Source organism: Anopheles moucheti, chromosome 2, assembly GCF_943734755.1.
Source record: "Anopheles moucheti chromosome 2, idAnoMoucSN_F20_07, whole genome shotgun sequence".
NCBI classification, from domain to species: domain Eukaryota; kingdom Metazoa; phylum Arthropoda; class Insecta; order Diptera; family Culicidae; genus Anopheles; species Anopheles moucheti.
In genome coordinates this window covers 38,178,918-38,196,753 of record NC_069140.1, presented here as the reverse complement: position 1 = coordinate 38,196,753, position 17,836 = coordinate 38,178,918, and the positions used below count along the sequence as shown (strand labels likewise).

The window sequence follows — 17,836 nt, the reverse complement described above, 5'->3', positions numbered from 1 at the left end:
CCATCTTGTCCGCCATCTTGGCCGCCATCTTGGCCACCATCTTGTCCGCCATCTTGTCCGCCATCATGTCCACCATCTTGTCCGCCATCTTGGCCGCCATCTTGTCCGCCATCTTGTCCGCCATCTTGTCCACCATCTTGGCCGCCACCTTGTCCGCCATCTTTTCCGCCATCTTGTGTCCGCCATCTTGGTTGCAATTTTGTTGCAATCTTGTCCGCCATCTTGTCCGCCATCTTGTCCGCCATCTTGTCCGCCATCTTGGCCGCCATCTTGTCCGCCATCTTGTTCGCCATCTTGTCCGCCATCTTGTGTCCGCCATCTTGGCCGCCATAATGGCCGCCATCTTGTCCGCCATCTTGTCCGCCATCTTGGTCGCCATCTTGTCCATCATATTGTCCGCCATCTTGTCCATCATATTGTCCGCCATCTTGGCCGCCATCTTGGCCACCATCTTGTCCACCATCTTGTCCGCCATCTTGTCCACCAACTTGTCCACCATCTTGTCCGCCATCTTGTCCGCCATTTTGGCCACCATCTTGTCCACCATCTTGGCCGCCATCTTGTCCACCATCTTGTCCGCCATCTTGGCCGCCATCTTGTCCGCCATCTTGTCCACCATCTTGTCCACCATCTTGGCCGCCATCTTGTGTCCGTTATCTTGTGTGCGCCATTTTGTCCATCATCTTGTCCGCCATCTTGTCCGCAACCTTGGCCGCCATTTTGTGTCCACCATTTTGGCCGCCATCTTAGCCGCCATCGTGGCCGCCATCTTGGCCGCCATCTTGGCCGCTATCTTGGCCGCCATCTTGTCCGCCATCTTGTCCGCCATCTTGTGTCTGCCATCTTGGCCGCCATATTGGCCGCCATCTTGGCAGCCATCTAGTCCGCCATCTTGGCCGCCATCTTGTCCGCCATCTTGTCCGCCATCTTGTGTCCGCCATATTGTCCGCCATTTGTCCGCCATCGTGGCCGCCATCTTGGCCGCCATCTTGTCCGCCATCTTGTCCGCCATCTTGGCAACCATCTTGTCCGCCATGTTGTCCGCCATCTTGTCCGCCATCTTGTCCGCCATCTTGTCCGCCATCTTGTCCGCCATCTTGTCCGCCATCTTGTCCGCCATTTTGTCCGCCATCTTGTCCGCCATCTTGTCCGCCATTTTGTCCGTCATCTTGTCCGCCATCTTGTCCGCCATCTTGTGTCCGCCATCTTGTCCGCCATCTTGTGTCCGCCATCTTGTCCGCCATCTTAGCCGCCATCTTGTCCGCCATCTGAGCCGCCATCTTGTCCGCCATCATGCCAACCATCTTGTCCGCCATCTTGTCCGCCATCTTGTCCACCATCTTGTCCGCCATCTTGGCCGCCATCTTGTCCGCCATCTTGTCCGCCATCTTGTCCGCCATCATGCCCACCATCTTGTGTCCGCCATCTTGTCCGCCATCTTGTCCGCCATCTTGTCCACCATCTTGTGGCCGCCATCTTGTGCGCCTTCTTGTGCGCCATCTTGTCTGCCATCTTGTCCGCCATCTTGTCCGCCATCATGTCCGCCATCATGTCCGCCATCTCGTGTCCGCCATCTTGTCCGCCATCTTGTCCGCTATCTTGTCCGCCATATCGTACGCCATCTTGTCCGCCATCTTGTCCGCCATCTTGTCCGCCATCTTGTCCGCCATCTTGATCGCCATCTTGTCCGCCATCTTGGCCGCCATCTTGTTCGCCATCTGGTGTCCGCCATTATGTCCGCCATCTTGTCCGCCATCTTGGCCGCCATCTTGTGTCCGTCATTTTGTCCGCCATCATGTCCGCCATCTTGTCCGCCATCTTGTCCGCCATCATGTCCACCATCTTGTCCGCCATCTTGCCCACCATCTTGTCCGCCATCTTGTGCGCCATCTTGTCCGCCATCTTGTACACCATCTTAGCCGCCATCTTGTGTCCGCCATCTTGTGTCCGCCATCTTGGCCGCCATCTTGTCCGCCATCATGCCAACCATCTTGTCCGCCATCTTGTCCGCCATCTTGTCCACCATCTTGTCCGCCATCTTGGCCGCCATCTTGTCCACCATCTTGTCCGCCATATTGTCCGCCATTATGCCCACCATCTTGTGTCCGCCATCTTGTCCGCCATCTTGTCCGCCATCTTGTCCGCCATCTTGTCCGCCATCTTGTCCACCATCTTGTGGCCGCCATCTTGTGCGCCATCTTGTGCGCCATCTTGTCTGTCATCTTGTCCGCCATCTTGTCCGCCATCATGTCCGCCATCTTGTCCGCCATCTTGTGTCCGCCATCATGTCCGCCATCTTGTCCGCCATCTTGTCCACCATCTTGATCGCCATCTTGCCCACCATCTTGTCCGCCATCTTGTCTGCCCTCTTGGCCGCCATCTTGTCCGCCATCTTGTACGCCATCTTATCCGCCATCTTGTCCACCATCTTGGCCGTGATCTTGTGTCCGCCATCTTGTCCGCCATCATGTCCGCCATCTTGTCCGCCATCTTGGCCGCCATCATGTCCGCCATCTAGTCAGCCATCTTGTCCACCATCATCTCCGCTATCTTGTCCGCCATCATGTCCGCCATCTTGTCTGCCATCTTGTCCGCCATCTTGGACGCCATCTTGTACGCCGTCTTGTCCGCCATCTTGTCCGCCATCTTTGCAGCCATCTTGCCCGCCATCTTGTGTCCGCCATTATGTCCGCCATCTTGGCCGCCATCTTGTGTCCGTCATTTTGTCCGCCATCTTGTCCGCCATCTTGTCCGCCATCTTGTCCGCCATCTTGTCCGCCATCTTGCCCGCCATCTTGTGTCCGCCATTATGTCCGCCATCTTGTGTCCGCCATCGCGCTATCTTGTGTCAGCCATCTTGTCCGCCATCTTGTCCGCCATCTTGCCCGCCATCTTGTGTCCGCCATTATGTCCGCCATCTTGTCCGCCATCTTGCCCGCCATCTTGTGTCCGCCATCTTGTCCGCCATCTTGTCCGCCATCTTGGCCGCCATCTTGTCCGCTATCTTGTGTCCGCCATCTTGTCCGCCATCTTGTCCGCCATTATGCCCACCATCTTGTCCGCCATCTTGGCCGCCATCTTGTGTTCGCCATCTTGGCCGCCATCTTGTCCGCCATCTTGTCCGCCATCTTGCCTGCCATCTTGTACGCTATCTTGTCCACCATCTTGATCGCCATCTTGCCCACCATCTTGTCCGCCATCTTGTCTGCCCTCTTGGCCGCCATCTTGTCCGCCATCTTGTACGCCATCTTATCCGCCATCTTGTCCACCATCTTGGCCGTGATCTTGTGTCCGCCATCTTGTCCGCCATCATGTCCGCCATCTTGTCCGCCATCTTGTCCGCCATCATGTCCGCCATCTAGTCAGCCATCTTGTCCACCATCATCTCCGCTATCTTGTCCGCCATCATGTCCGCCATCTTGTCTGCCATCTTGTCCGCCATCTTGGACGCCATCTTGTACGCCGTCTTGTCCGCCATCTTGTCCGCCATCTTTGCAGCCATCTTGCCCGCCATCTTGTGTCCGCCATTATGTCCGCCATCTTGGCCGCCATCTTGTGTCCGTCATTTTGTCCGCCATCTTGTCCGCCATCTTGTCCGCCATCTTGTCCGCCATCTTGCCCGCCATCTTGTGTCCGCCATTATGTCCGCCATCTTGTGTCCGCCATCGCGCTATCTTGTGTCAGCCATCTTGTCCGCCATCTTGTCCGCCATCTTGCCCGCCATCTTGTGTCCGCCATTATGTCCGCCATCTTGTCCGCCATCTTGCCCGCCATCTTGTGTCCGCCATCTTGTCCGCCATCTTGTCCGCCATCTTGGCCGCCATCTTGTCCGCTATCTTGTGTCCGCCATCTTGTCCGCCATCTTGTCCGCCATTATGCCCACCATCTTGTCCGCCATCTTGGCCGCCATCTTGTGTTCGCCATCTTGGCCGCCATCTTGTCTGCCATCTTGTCCGCCATCTTGCCTGCCATCTTGTCCGCCATCTTGTCCGCCATCTTGTGCGACCTTCTGTCAGCCATCGTGTCCGCCATCTTTGCCGCCATCTTGTCCGCCATCTTGTCCGCCATCTTGTGTCCGCCATATTGTCCGCCATATTGTCCGCCATCTTGTCCGCCATTTGTCCGCCATCTTGGCCGCCATCTTGTCCGCCATCTTGGCCGCCATCTTGTCCGCCATCTTGTCCGCCATCTTGGCCGCCATCTTGTCCGCCATCTTGTCCGCCATCTTGTCCGCCATCTTGTCCGCCATCTTGGCCGCCATCTTGGCCACCATCTTGTCCACCATCTTGTCCGCCATCTTGTCCACCATCTTGTCCGCCATCTTGGCCGCCATCTTGTCCGCCATCTTGTCCACCATCTTGGCCGCCACCTTGTCCGCCATCTTTTCCGTCATCTTGTGTCCGCCATCTTGGTTGCAATTTTGTTGCCATCTTGGCCGCCATCTTGTCCGCCATCTTGTCCGCCATCTTGTCCGCCATCTTGGCCGCCATCTTGTCCGCCATCTTGTTCGCCATCTTGTCCACCATCTTGTCCGCCATCTTGTCCACCAACTTGTCCGCCATCTTGTCCGCCATCTTGTCCGCCATTTTGGCCACCATCTTGTCCACCATCTTGGCCGCCATCTTGTCCACCATCTTGTCCGCCATCTTGGCCGCCATCTTGTCCGCCATCTTGTCCGCCATCTTGTCCACCATCTTGGCCGCCATCTTGTGTCCGTTATCTTGTGTGCGCCATTTTGTCCATCATCTTGTCCGCCATCTTGTCCGCAACCTTGGCCGCCATTTTGTGTCCACCATTTTGGCCGCCATCTTGGCCGCCATCGTGGCCGCCATCTTGGCCGCCATCTTGGCCGCTATCTTGGCCGCCATCTTGTCCGCCATCTTGTCCGCCATCTTGTGTCTGCCATCTTGGCCGCCATATTGGCCGCCATCTTGGCAGCCATCTAGTCCGCCATCTTGGCCGCCATCTTGTCCGCCATCTTGTCCGCCATCTTGTGTCCGCCATATTGTCCGCCATTTGTCCGCCATCGTGGCCGCCATCTTGGCCGCCATCTTGTCCGCCATCTTGTCCGCCATCTTGGCAACCATCTTGTCCGCCATGTTGTCCGCCATCTTGTCCGCCATCTTGTCCGCCATCTTGTCCGCCATCTTGTCCACCATCTTGTCCGCCATCTTGGCCGCCATCTTGTCCGCCATCTTGTCCGCCATTTTGTCCGTCATCTTGTCCGCCATCTTGTCCGCCATCTTGTGTCCGCCATCTTGTCCGCCATCTTGTGTCCGCCATCTTGTCCGCCATCTTAGCCGCCATCTTGTCCGCCATCTGAGCCGCCATCTTGTGTCCGCCATCTTTTGTCCGCTATCTTGTCCGTCATCTTGGCCGCCATCTTGTCCACTATCTTGTCCGCCATCTTGTGTCCGCCATCTTGTCCGCCATTTTGTCTGCCATCTAGTGTCCGCCATCTTGTGTCCGCCATCTTGTCCGTCATCTTGTCCGCCATCTTGTCCGCCATCTTGTGTCCGCCATCTTGTCCGCCATCTTGTCCGCCATCTTGGCCGCCATCTTGTGTCCGCCATCTTGGCCGCCATCTTGTCCGCCATCTTGTCCGCCATCTTGTCCGCCATTTTGGCCGCCATCTTGTCCGCCATCTTGTCCGCCATCTTGTGTCCGCCATCTTGTCCGCCATCTTGTGTCCGCCATCTTGTCCGCCATCTTAGCCGCCATCTTGTCCGCCATCTTGGCCGCCATCTTGTGTCCGCCATCTTGTGTCCGCCATCTTGGCCACCATCTTGTGTCCGCCATCTTGTCCGTCATCTTGTCCGCCATCTTGTCCGCCATCTTGTCCGCCATCTTGTCCGCCATCTTGTCCGCCATCTTGTCCGCCATCTTGTCCGCCATTTTGTCCGCCATCTTGTCCGCCATCTTGGCCGCCATCTTGTGTCCGCCATCTTGGCCGCCATCTTGTCCGCCATCTTGTCCGCCATCTTGTCCGCCATCTTTTACACCATCTTGTCCACCATCTTGGCCGCCATCTTGTCCGCCATCATGCCCACCATCTTGTCCGCCATCTTGGCCGCCATCTTGTCCGCCATCTTGGCCGCCATCTTGTCCGCCATCTTGTCCGCCATTTTGTCCGCCATCTTGTGTCCGCCATCTTGTCCGCCATTTTGTCCGCCATCTTGTGTCCGCCTTCTTGGCCGCCATTTTGTCCGCCATCTTGTCCGCCATCTTGTCCGCCATCTTGTCCGCCATCTTGTCCGCCATCTTGGCCGCCATCTTGTCCGCCATCTTGTCCGCCATCTTGTGTCCGCCATCTTATCCGCCATCTTGTCCGCCATCTTGTGTCCGCCATATTGTCCGCCATTTGTCCGCCATCTTGGCCGCCATCTTGTCCGCCATCTTGGCCGCCATCTTGTCCGCCATCTTGGCCGCCATCTTGGCCGCCATCTTGGCCGCCATCTTGTCCGCCATCTTGGCCGCCATCTTGTCCGCCATCTTGTCCGCCATCTTGTGTCCGCCATATTGTCCGCCATTTGTCCGCCATCTTGGCCGCCATCTTGTCCGCCATCTTGTCCGCCATCTTGGCCGCCATCTTGGCCACCATCTTGTCCGCCATCTTGTCCGCCATCTTGGCCGCCATCTTGTCCGCCATCTTGTCCGCCATCTTGTCCGCCATCTTGTCCGCCATTTTGTCCGCCATCTTGTGTCCGCCATCTTGTGTTCGCCATCTTGGCCGCCATCTTGTCCGCCATCTTGTCCGCCATCTTGTGTCCGCCATCTTGTCCGCCATCTTGTGTCCGCCATCTTGTCCGCCATCTTAGCCGCCATCTTGTCCGCCATCTTGTGTCCGCCATCTTGTGTCCGCCATCTTGTCCGCCATCTTGGCCGCCATCTTGTCCGCCATCTTGGCCGCCATCTTGTCCGCCATCTTGTCCGCCATCTTGTCCGCCATCTTGTCCGCCATCTTGTCCGCCATTTTGTCCGCCATCTTGCGCGCCATTTTGGTGGTGGAAGGGGGGGAGGGGGATGGAAGATGTTACCTCTTGAACAACATGCTCTCCTGGTATCGGAAATCTGAAAACAGCTGGTTTGTATGAAAAGTTAGTGTATAAACATTGCATACCTTACGGCGGAAAGTTGGTTGCAAAGATAGTGTATAAACATTGCATACCTTACGGCGGAAAGTTAGTTGCAAAGATAGTGTATAAACATTGCATACCTTACGGCGTAGTACCAGGAGCTACCTCTTTCGTGGATGCTCTCTTGGTACTATAAATTCGAAATCTGGTAGTTTTCGAAGAAATTTTTCACGACCAACGGGAAAGTTAGTGTTCAAAAATTGCATACTTTTCGGCGGTTTTCCAGCACAATTGCTTTCGTCCAACGGGAAAGTTAGTGTTTAAATATTGCATACATTTCGGTGGTTTTCGACCAAAATTGCTGTACAAGGTGCTACCTCTTCCGTGGATGCTTTCCTGGTATCGGAAATCGGAAAACAGCTGGTTTTGTATGGAATTTCGTACCAACCGACGGAAAGTTTAAGCGAGATGAGCGATTTCCGTTTTATTGTTATTACTTATTAGCGATCGTTCTCACGTGTTTGATAGTATGCAATAGCAATTGTGATGGGCAAATTTGTCCCAAGCTGCAGATGTCACCTCTGGAAAAACATGCTCTCCTGGTATCGGAAATCTGAAAACAATTGTGTTGTTCATCGCCTAAAACATCAAAATGAGCAAAACAGGTTTCTAAGAAATTTCTCTGATTGTTACCGTGAAGTAAACCGATTGAAAACTGTACCTTGGGCGAAAAATCGTAGAAGGCGTTGGACTACTCAGGATTCGTAAATGTACGTAAATTGTAGAAAATGTGATCCAAGTAGTGGCGTTAAGGTTCTCCTTAGCGCATACAAACGTTTATATATAGACTAGCTTACTAGCCCGTTTACAGGGCTACGCGACAGAACTCTGAGATGTAGGGAGCTTTCTTTCCGAGACTTTGCTGGTGTTGTTAAATCATGTTTGAAGTACACCTCCCTTACACCGATAATGTCGTAGCAAAATTATAGGCCCCCCTTTAAAAATTCCGCCCTGGGCCTCCAAGAGGATTGATCCTCCACTGCACTGCATACTTCTCTTCCGTAGCCGTGTAACCGGCCCGATATAGCTAATCAAATAAAAAAAAATTATCTAACCAAGGATATATAAAATCTAAGGATATTTTCGATCAATTTTCTACCTGTTAAATTAGAATTTGTGCTATAAATTAGCTCTGCTGCTAAATTTCCAAAAATCGCACAATTGGCACAAGCTGTTTGGGGCCCCCAACACGGCGAGGCCCTAAGCGACCGCCTACTCCGCCTACCGTTTGGTCCGCCGCTGCTTCCGTGGTATGCTCTCCTGGTACTAAACATTCGAAAACTGGTAGTTTTTGAAGCAGTTTTTCGGTGGTTTTCGAGCAAAATTGCTGTACAAGGTGCTACCTCTTCCGTGGTATGCTCTCCTGGTACTATACATTCGGAAAGCCTGGTGTAACTTCGTTTATACTTTAAAGTCACATATATATATATATATATATAGACTTGCTTACTAGGTCCGTTTACAAGGCTACGCAACAGAACTCTGAGATGTACGCAAGGGGGCTTTCTTTCCGGGACTTTGCTGGTGTTGTTAAATCATGGTTGAAGTACACCTCCCTAACACCGACAATGCCGTAGCAAAATTATAGGCCCCTCTTTAAAAATTCCGCCCTGGGCCTCCAAGGGGATTGATCCCTCACTGATTGCAGTCATGATTTCGCAACCGAACTTGCCGCATAACCCATGCGCATTGTGGAGATATCGCCCAGAAGACGATCGTGTCATCTGCATCTGACTTTGAGAGGCACATGATAAATTATACAATCCGTTTTCTATTCTCGTCCACGACGATACGCGACAGGTAGTTGATGTGTGCGCAATACGACGGGTCAAAAGAGGACGATCCAAACCGTAACATGGGAAGCGTACTTCCGATGGTTCAGCTGACGTGCCACACGTAACACTTATCATCTCGTTGTAATGGAAATTGCCAGAAATGAGCGGTTGGTCGTGATTTTTCACAATTGCCACCACAGACGGCGGCCACCGCACGGGCCATCGCTGCAATGCTCCTGGTGGTATCATAAACGCAGCTGCTCCATATTACAAGTGGAACTTATTCCGATGCAAGTGCCGCACCACCAGAGTATGCCAACAAACGCGGTCCACTACTAAATGGTGCAAATTGAACGATAATAAGCCGACCCATTAGACATTCGCTTGCAGCGGGACAAACCAGTCCAGACCGACGGGACCATGGTGTGGAAGGAAAGGTTCCAACTTCCTACTAATGAAAGCTAGTTTCGTGATGCTGTACGATTGCGTCCGAGCTGGTTACAACCATGTCAAGTGATGTACCCAGCAGCTGATTAGCGCTCGTGACGATTGCTTGTCACGATTGATTGTTTTTTTTTTTACTTATGGGGTTGTGGAGAACCAACCGATAAAACATATGAAGAGAACGCACCTTACGTGACACGAACCTAATCATCGCCATTTGGCAACGATGCATAAGTAAATCAAACTCGTCACCCTGGAATTGAATGGATGTCAAGTTCACGTCATCGTGTGTCAAGTTCACGTGCGTATTCAGAACATTACGCAACCCTCAATCCACGCTATCGCACAAACGAATAAATGATCCACATTCTCCCCAAAAAGTTTGCAACAAACAGATCATTGCTATTTTAAGGCTCTTTCAGCAAAGGCTGATCCTTTGTTACACTTTACAGCTGCTTTAAAAGAGATCTATTCTATTATGGAATTTTGAAGCTTATTTTAATTATCAGAATGTACAAAAGAACATCCCACAAGTATAACACCCTCAGGAGTATTTCATGTTGTTTGCAACATATTGTTGTCTTACTTGAAAAAGCAATCTTGCAGTTACCTATGTTAACGTTTCACTAACTACACGAAAGCTGCTTAAGAGCTTATTTGGCAGTATCAACTAGAAAAATAGCATTATTAAGTGCGCTAATTGGTTGCTTAGGATAACTTGTACATTTGGTTTGTACTGAACGGAAATTAGAAATTAGGAAGAGCATTATAGTGATCACAATATGAATAACCGGCAATTCAATCGATTTAAAGTCCCTGGAGTAAAAGGACCTAGTAATCACCTTCCCTGCTGGCAGACAAGCGTAAAAAAATCTCGCTTCCTGTTGATTGCTATCCCAGCAAAAACCTGTTGCTGTTGGTAGCTTGCCAAAGAAATTCTCTCAATTATCTGGCTTTTACTGCATCTTGGTTCCAACGTTCATGATGCTTAATGGGGGCCAAATCAAAGAGATGAAACGTTTCGTCTCGTGTACGATGTGAAGTTTGCTCTCCTGTTAAGCCGCCCGTATGCTTCACCGTGTCTGCATTATAATGCATCACTCACCTGCCTTCCCGGTGGCCAACGTTCACTCGATCGATGTTTTTCGCCCGAAAATAAACCACACACTCGCACACGGACAATGTTTCTGCCCGGCACCGGGTTGGGCCACCGGGCGCACGCAAACAAAACAAGGTTGCCTTTCGGTGCCGGTTGAGATTTTCATATTTCCCCGGGACTCGAGAACGATGTTCGAAGAACCCCGGGCATGGACTGTTACGCTGTGCCTTGATCTCGGAAAATCGGGCAGAGTGCTTTGCCCAGAACCATTAGGCAAACAAACAATGAGAAATGCGGTAGCACACGTTCTAAGGGAAACCCAGGGAGTCTTCAGCGTGACTCCCGAGGGAAAACGTTACACTGAGTGACGTATCACGTATAGCCTTTGTTTGGTAGTGAAGTGTTTTCATCAAGTATATAAAAATATATTTAAAATTAAATGAAGAAAGAAAACAAATTACCTTCACCGGTCCATGCAACTTAAAGAGCTGTTGTCATATATATTCTCCGAGAAAGATACAGAGAACATAAAAAAAACAAACAAACACACAAAAAGAAATGAAATCTAAAATTGTCACACCGATCCGTAATCCGAACTAGGCAAGGGGACAACAGCGGCTTTTTTCTCTCTTTTTCAAATATCTACCCTCAGATGCGTTGCTGCATCCGTTATGCGTTTGGTACGATTCAAACGTATCGACCACCCCGAACCTGGGCCGTTCTGGGGGTGATGAAACGGCACCTCTCGGCAAACTCGCAAGAATATAACCAACTGGCCAAAGTATTTATACCCGGACGAATGCAAGATGTTACTTTATGACTTCACCACTGTTGCAAGCCCTTTTCCACGCGTGTGTTTGATTTCTATCGCCGGTCTAGGGGGAGCTAAATTCGGGTTAGAAACCGTTGACATTTTGCTTTATATAAATATTGTTGCCCACAGTGCTGGTTGAAAATGTAGCACAAGCAGCTTACAATTTATCGACTTGCTCAATATGTCGCAAAGAAGCAAGTGTGTGATTTGGTTGAGAAACAAAAGTGTCCATTAGAAGGAAATGTAAAAAAAGAAATCTCTTATTAACTCTGGTGAGAATAATTAATAACATTATTAAATAAAACAATAACAAACCCTTTACTAAATATACCTAAAAGTGTTTAAAAATATAGAAAAAATTACGCAAAGAAGGAGAGAGAGAGAAAGAGAGATCAAAACAATTGGTAAAGCTATTTTTGTTATATTTAAAAACAAGAGAACACACCCACACAAATAAGGGAAAAAATGGTAGACAAACTGATACCGGCAATTAGTATGGAACGCACGACGCACTATTAAAAATATAGAGGCAACAAAACCCCACAACTCCACACCCCAAACGTCTGCAGATGGTTTTGGTGTCAAGAGATGCTGCACTTCGGACAACGTAAAGTGACGTCTTCTGGGTGTGGAACTGAAGTGAGAAGGTAATTATTTTCCACCCCCTTCATCCCCTTCGCCCTCCCCTTCTCATCATTTTCACCCCGGTCCCCTACCGACGCCCTTCCGAAACCATACGAAGGGGATGATCTATCGAAGACGGTACACGATCATGCTGTCGGTGGCGTTGTGTTAGTGGTGTGTGACGGCCGGCATTTATGTGTGTGCGTGGGGGGATAGGCGTGTTGCAGAAGGCGTTAGAATCAAGATCGCCGGTTTCGTGACACGTACGTAGCGGCGTAACAAGAAAAAAAGACAACGCCGACGAAGGGAAATAAACCCTCACCGCTGATGCAGACCACATAACAGACAGGAAGGGCTTGTTGGAGGTTGGCGGAAGCAAAGAGGAGGGCGGCAAGCAGGTGTGAGGGTGTGAACGTAGTAGCGACACACTGCGGACAAACGTGCAACACACCTCCTGCTGTGGTGTGTTTTGTGCCGTTGCGTCGATTCGAAGGCGGTCAGTTTGATTTGTGTAATCTGATCGGACGGATTCGGATTCGGAGCGTTCGCTGTGGAAAAGCGTACGAACTTCGCTGCCGTGAACAAAAACAAGGACTTCAAACCCTTGGGGTTGGTTCGCTTGCGTGTGTGTGTGTGTGTGTTGGTACAGTTTTCCACCAGTGTGGGCTATTGGATGCATTTTAGTAGTGAGCATGTGTGCGTGCAAATGCGGAAAATCCGAAATTTCCATCCGGAAGATGAAAACTTTGGAAGGAAGTGTTACCAACCAATGGATTAGAAAGTTACCACAATATATAAACTAACATGTTTTGAAAAGAATTTACTACAAACGGTGAAAAAGTGGAAACGGGAATGAGAAAAAGAGAAAGAGACATAGAGGGAAAATTAGTCTTTCGTGAAATTCATTGTTGCATAAATTCTACGAACGAATTTCGAGACTGACCGATCGTCAACCATCATCACACAACCGATCGGGACTTTTTTTTTGTTGTTGACTTTGAACTTCACCTTTGGGCCTATGCAACTTGTCCTCAGGATAATTCGCCGCCGCCGGTATGTGTGGGTGTGTCCCCGTGAGGTGTAGCAGGGTAGGAAAACAGAAGAAAAATAGATCGAGATTCAATGGTTAATTTTAACATGGGGTAGTTGTGTTAAACGCATCTCCTCCACCGGCCATGTCATGTATCGCGACGATCAGAACGGTGAGGGTTGTTACAACAATACCCGGGTGGTAATTGTGATTGTTTTTAAATCTCCGTTACTTTACTCGCAACCCCAATCACACCCGCCCATTCATCTGCTCAGTGATCCGATTAATGAGCATTTGAAGAGAGCAGCCCGAGCACGATCAATGGTGGGGAAGGGCGAGGAATGGGGAAATGATCGGAAAGCGCAATGGTGGACCATTAGAAACAATTCCAAACCGGAGCACATTTGTGGGTGGGTGTGAACATCAGTTTCACACCCCTTTTTCAAACGGTGGGGATGATCAGCAACCGCCACCATCACCGGAATCGATCAATTTCAGTAGCAAATTAAATCGCATCGGTTAAACGCATTTGTCAATGCAAGGCGGGCGGGCTGTGGCAATGAATTGTTTCTATGTTTTCCTTGGTTCGCTTTAGTTGTGTGAGCTGCTTATTGAAAGAATCATCCGCACGTGTCGATACAGCGCTCGGAACAAAAGAACTGATAATATTCTGGGCACGTCTTCGTGATCAAGGCAGTCGGCGGCATGGAAACTTGCCTTGGGCGCCAATAAGATGACCGGATGACGCTATCTTGCTTCGGTTAAGCTACTTCAGGATAATATAACCGATCCGTGCTTGTGTGAAATTATTTTTGAATTAAATGCGTCAAAATGATTGCACAAAAAATATGAAGGGGAAAATAGCATAACAACTCGTGCATGACCTCAAACATCAGTAAATTATCAGAAGACTATTTACTAGATCACTTCTTTAGCAAGAATAATACCAAACTAATCTCATACTCGATACGTACGCCACAGTGTGACTTTAACCTGGGTAGAGAGAACTTTATTGCGTAAGTGTGTAAAGATAACGCAAGTTGTCTAAGCAAGTGACTCCGAAATTGCGCAGCTTGTACAAACATCGACGAAGCGCTTGGAGGGCGACTATCTTCGTTCTTTATTAACAAAAACTGCGCGTACAGAACACAAAAGAACGAAATTTCAACTGGTTGCTAAGAAGATGTTGTTTTTAAACCGCTTATGCTTGCATTTATAATTGTGTTGTGAGTGTGAGAGATAGAAACAGATCTCTGATGGAACTTCATAAACAAAACTGCAGCCAAAGTTGTTCGGTTCGGTGTTGTTCTCTTATCCACAACAACACTTGTCGCAACAAAGATTACCATTAATTTATATTGTGTGTGTGTTTTTTTTTTGGAGTAAGAATTACTTCCCCCTCCCAATGTAGAACACTCCGAACTTCTTTGGCTGCCTGACGTTAGTTCAATGATCGTCGATACTGGTCGAACAAATTGCTGGAAAATCATAAAGTCAAATGAACACGCCCCGTAGCTATTTGAAATCGGAACCGCAACGGTTTGGCTGCGTGCCGCGTTCGTAGTGCTTCTGTTTGTTTACATTGCACCGGTTCCCAATCCGTCCTCTATTCCCGCCCCGGGGGGCTAGGTAGCCCTTATTGTTGACGTTGTAGCCGTCGTTTGTTGTTGCCCTCCCTGGACGCTCCGTACACGATAATGTTTTTCGATAGTAGTGGTAGTCACATTCCGGTGTACGTGCCTGGAGCAAGAATTGGGTGGCTTATCGTTCGATATATCAGTCATATTGCACGGAGCAGTGGCAGGTGGCGCTAGACATTCCCGGCGAGAACTCGCCTCCCGACACGCACGTCGTCTCAAGATGACCGCCAATGATCGCTTGTCGGTGACATAAAACCGTACAGCTTCTACCGAGCACCACAGAGCTCCCGGTTCAACTGGTCCACCGTAAATGAGAACTTAAGTTATGCGCTCTTTGCTGGTTGGTTCCATCGTTCACCGGAGCGTGTGCTACCCCTAGAGGCTAGAATTATCAAGCCCCGATAAACAAACGGCGAGCAATAAATAGTAATTAAAGTTAATTTACTTGTTTTCGGATGCAGCAGCGTCACCAGTGGCTTGGTTGTACTGCGAGAGTTCCAGGCCCGAGTGCGTGTGAGAGCTTCGATGGTAGGGTTACGATCGTAACTAGCTCACCAAGATCCAAAACTAGCTCCCTCCCGGTTATGCCGACGGCAAACGATGACAAAACGGGTCGTTTTGTGTAATTTAACGAAAACGATACATGCCACAACGGTATGGGGCGATGGAACATTGAAGTTCGTATCGAACACCCAGCGCTCCAACAACCCATCGTCAGCCGGGGTTTAGATGTCTTCTTACGGTACTCGACCCTATCAACACTCACATCGCCATCCCGTCCAGTGCGCTGGTGGAGCGCTCGATTTAATTAAAACTTATCGTCCTCGTGTTTCTGTGGCGGTGCGTTATGTGCCTCGTACGGCCGTACCCTCACCCAAATGTACTGCCTGTAAGGTCTTGGGTACCGGGTGCTGGGTTTATATTGCATTCGCACAGCGGCACAAACTCACCCGGCACCTCGACAGTCCGGGGCGCATTTGTACAGCATGCCATGGAAGCCGGTACCATTGATGGGAATATAATTGCTACTGACCACTTTACGACAGTTGGACACGCATCGTGGAGGTATGGAGCTTTTTTGTCGTCGTCGTCGTCATCGCCGGAGTTGTTGCTTTGTTACGCTTCCGATAACGATCAGTTATACGAATTTTATGAGACCATTCCGGTGAGCTTTTTGTGCGGTTTCGTTGGGACATGTTTTTCGGCCTAAGACGCGATGTATAAATCACTTTGCTGACCGAATTGGTGATGAGCCATTAGGATGAAAGAAGTCGGGATCAGGCCAACAAGGGTTTTCATTGCTAAACAACGTGTTGCTGGAACGACGAAAGCTCTCACAGTACCGGCACCGTACGGTACGCACTTATCGCTAGCTGTTTAACGATTTTCCACCCAATAATTTCGTACCCAAACCAGTTTCGGGGTGGATTCAGGGTAATTTTATCTTGACTGACACTTACGTCGCCTGTCACGGGTGTCTTATTAGCGTTCCCAGGAGTTCGTCGATTGTTGCAATTTATCATTGGCGTTGCCGTACGGTGACTGCTTCACAACCCGCCAAACAGCTGTCCGTCGGCGGTGCATAGGCTGTAGCTGCCGTCTTAATGTCCAAACATTCGACATTCTTATCATGACGGGGTGGGGTTTAACGTGGCAAAAAAAAATCACGCACGTACACATACACTCACTTACGCGACATAACATAACAACAAGCCATGCGTTGATAAGGAGCCGGGTTCTTTCGCTCGTCAAATGTGCATTTGGTGGTGGATTGAATTTTAGTATAATTCTTTCACGTGTATCGTTCGCACCATGTACAATGGTGGTAATTGTTGGTGATTGTTGACACTTTGCGTTGGTTCCGTTCTAGAGCTCCCCTTGCTTGTACAATTGTTAAGACGTGTGTTGCAGCATGATTAATGCAGGTCCGGTGTAATCGTGTACACGTAATCGTAATCGAGCTGATAAGGATTTGATTTCGAAGTCAACTCAGTGTGTTAATGAAAAATGTAACAGAAACATGCCATTACATGTGAATTGATTCAGGCGGTGATTTGTTAAATCAATGTCGTTGTATCAAAAGTTTTTTTTTTATTTCGATTTAAGCTTTGAAAACTTTTTCTACCTTAAAACATTCAGTAATTGGGCACCATACATCACTTCCGAAATTAAATAAAGATTGAGCTGAATGACGCATTCCATACGTGATTTATGTTTTAGTACTATTATCAGCCTTGTGAGGTCATACAAAAATTATGTCATTCAATAAACTGGCTAATTCGTTAGTTTCTGTGATACACGTTTATAAGTATACTGTGTTAAAAGGGCAAATAAAATTAGTTCTACTCAATTTTCCACCACTTTAGGCGCTTTTCAATCACCCTGTACAAGCGTACCCTTCTTTTATTAGCCATCGACTCCGATAAACACAGGGTAATATCGTACCCGAAAAAACGTCCCCTAACATGCTCTAGGGATGTAATATTGATTGATTAATTATGTTCCACCGTTGTGCCTGGCAGCGCCATCAAAGGCACAAGATTGATGTAAAAGGGTGGATAGTGTTGGATAAAAAAAGGATTTTCTTTGGTTATTTGTTCCGCCACGGTTTTTTTTGTGTTGTTGCTAGTGTGTCCTACCAAAAAGTGAACCTACGTCAACGGAATTGACAAGATATTTTACTACCCAGCTGAGTGTACTTTAATCGGTGTTTTTCTTACCTACAGGCTTACAGTGATTTAAAGTGAGATAAAAAAGCGAAAGAAAGAGGGAAATAAAAAACAAAGTGTGTTCCAAGTGTGTACGCGTTGTCCATTTTTGTGGTGTAACTCATCGGTTTTTTGGCTGGCTAGCGTGTAATAGAGAATAACGCTGACAACATGAGCAGTGCACAGGATCGGCGCGCCTCGTTTGCACGACGGGCGGAAAGTTTGATGGAGAAGGTAAGTACCGACCGACTTTTGCGATGGTTTTCATCTTTATTTGTAACACTATGGTGAAGTTCATGACTGCCGAGCGTGTAAAGGTGTACAGGTTTGAACGTTAAGAAGGCAAGTTTACTTTTCCACAGTCTACCAGTCTAATGTCTGTGTCAGTAATAACTTTCACGGGCAATGTACGCACTCCATCTCTCTCCCCATCCACCACTACGACTTGGAAGGGGAATGGAAATTTAACAAATCGAACCATAAAGTAGCGGCCACCAGTCCAGCCCAATGGCGAGAGCGCTTCGATTGTGGCACGAACGTTACTGCTTATTCTACGAGTAAAAGCA

The 17,836-nt window shown here is 49.2% G+C and overlaps 1 protein-coding gene across 1 annotated transcript in view; it reads left to right on the top strand.

Moving 5' to 3' along the window:
- The first annotated feature begins 12,392 nt into the window (after positions 1-12,392).
- Positions 12,393-17,836, top strand: part of LOC128299310 (uncharacterized protein ZK1073.1) — a 37,684-nt gene continuing 32,240 nt past the window's right edge. Inside the window, exons 1-2 of the mRNA XM_053035231.1 lie at positions 12,393-12,501; positions 17,289-17,504. Of these exons, the coding sequence (XP_052891191.1) occupies positions 17,442-17,504 (63 nt within the window). The 5' untranslated portion in view covers positions 12,393-12,501; positions 17,289-17,441. The remainder of the gene's footprint in view (positions 12,502-17,288; positions 17,505-17,836) is intronic.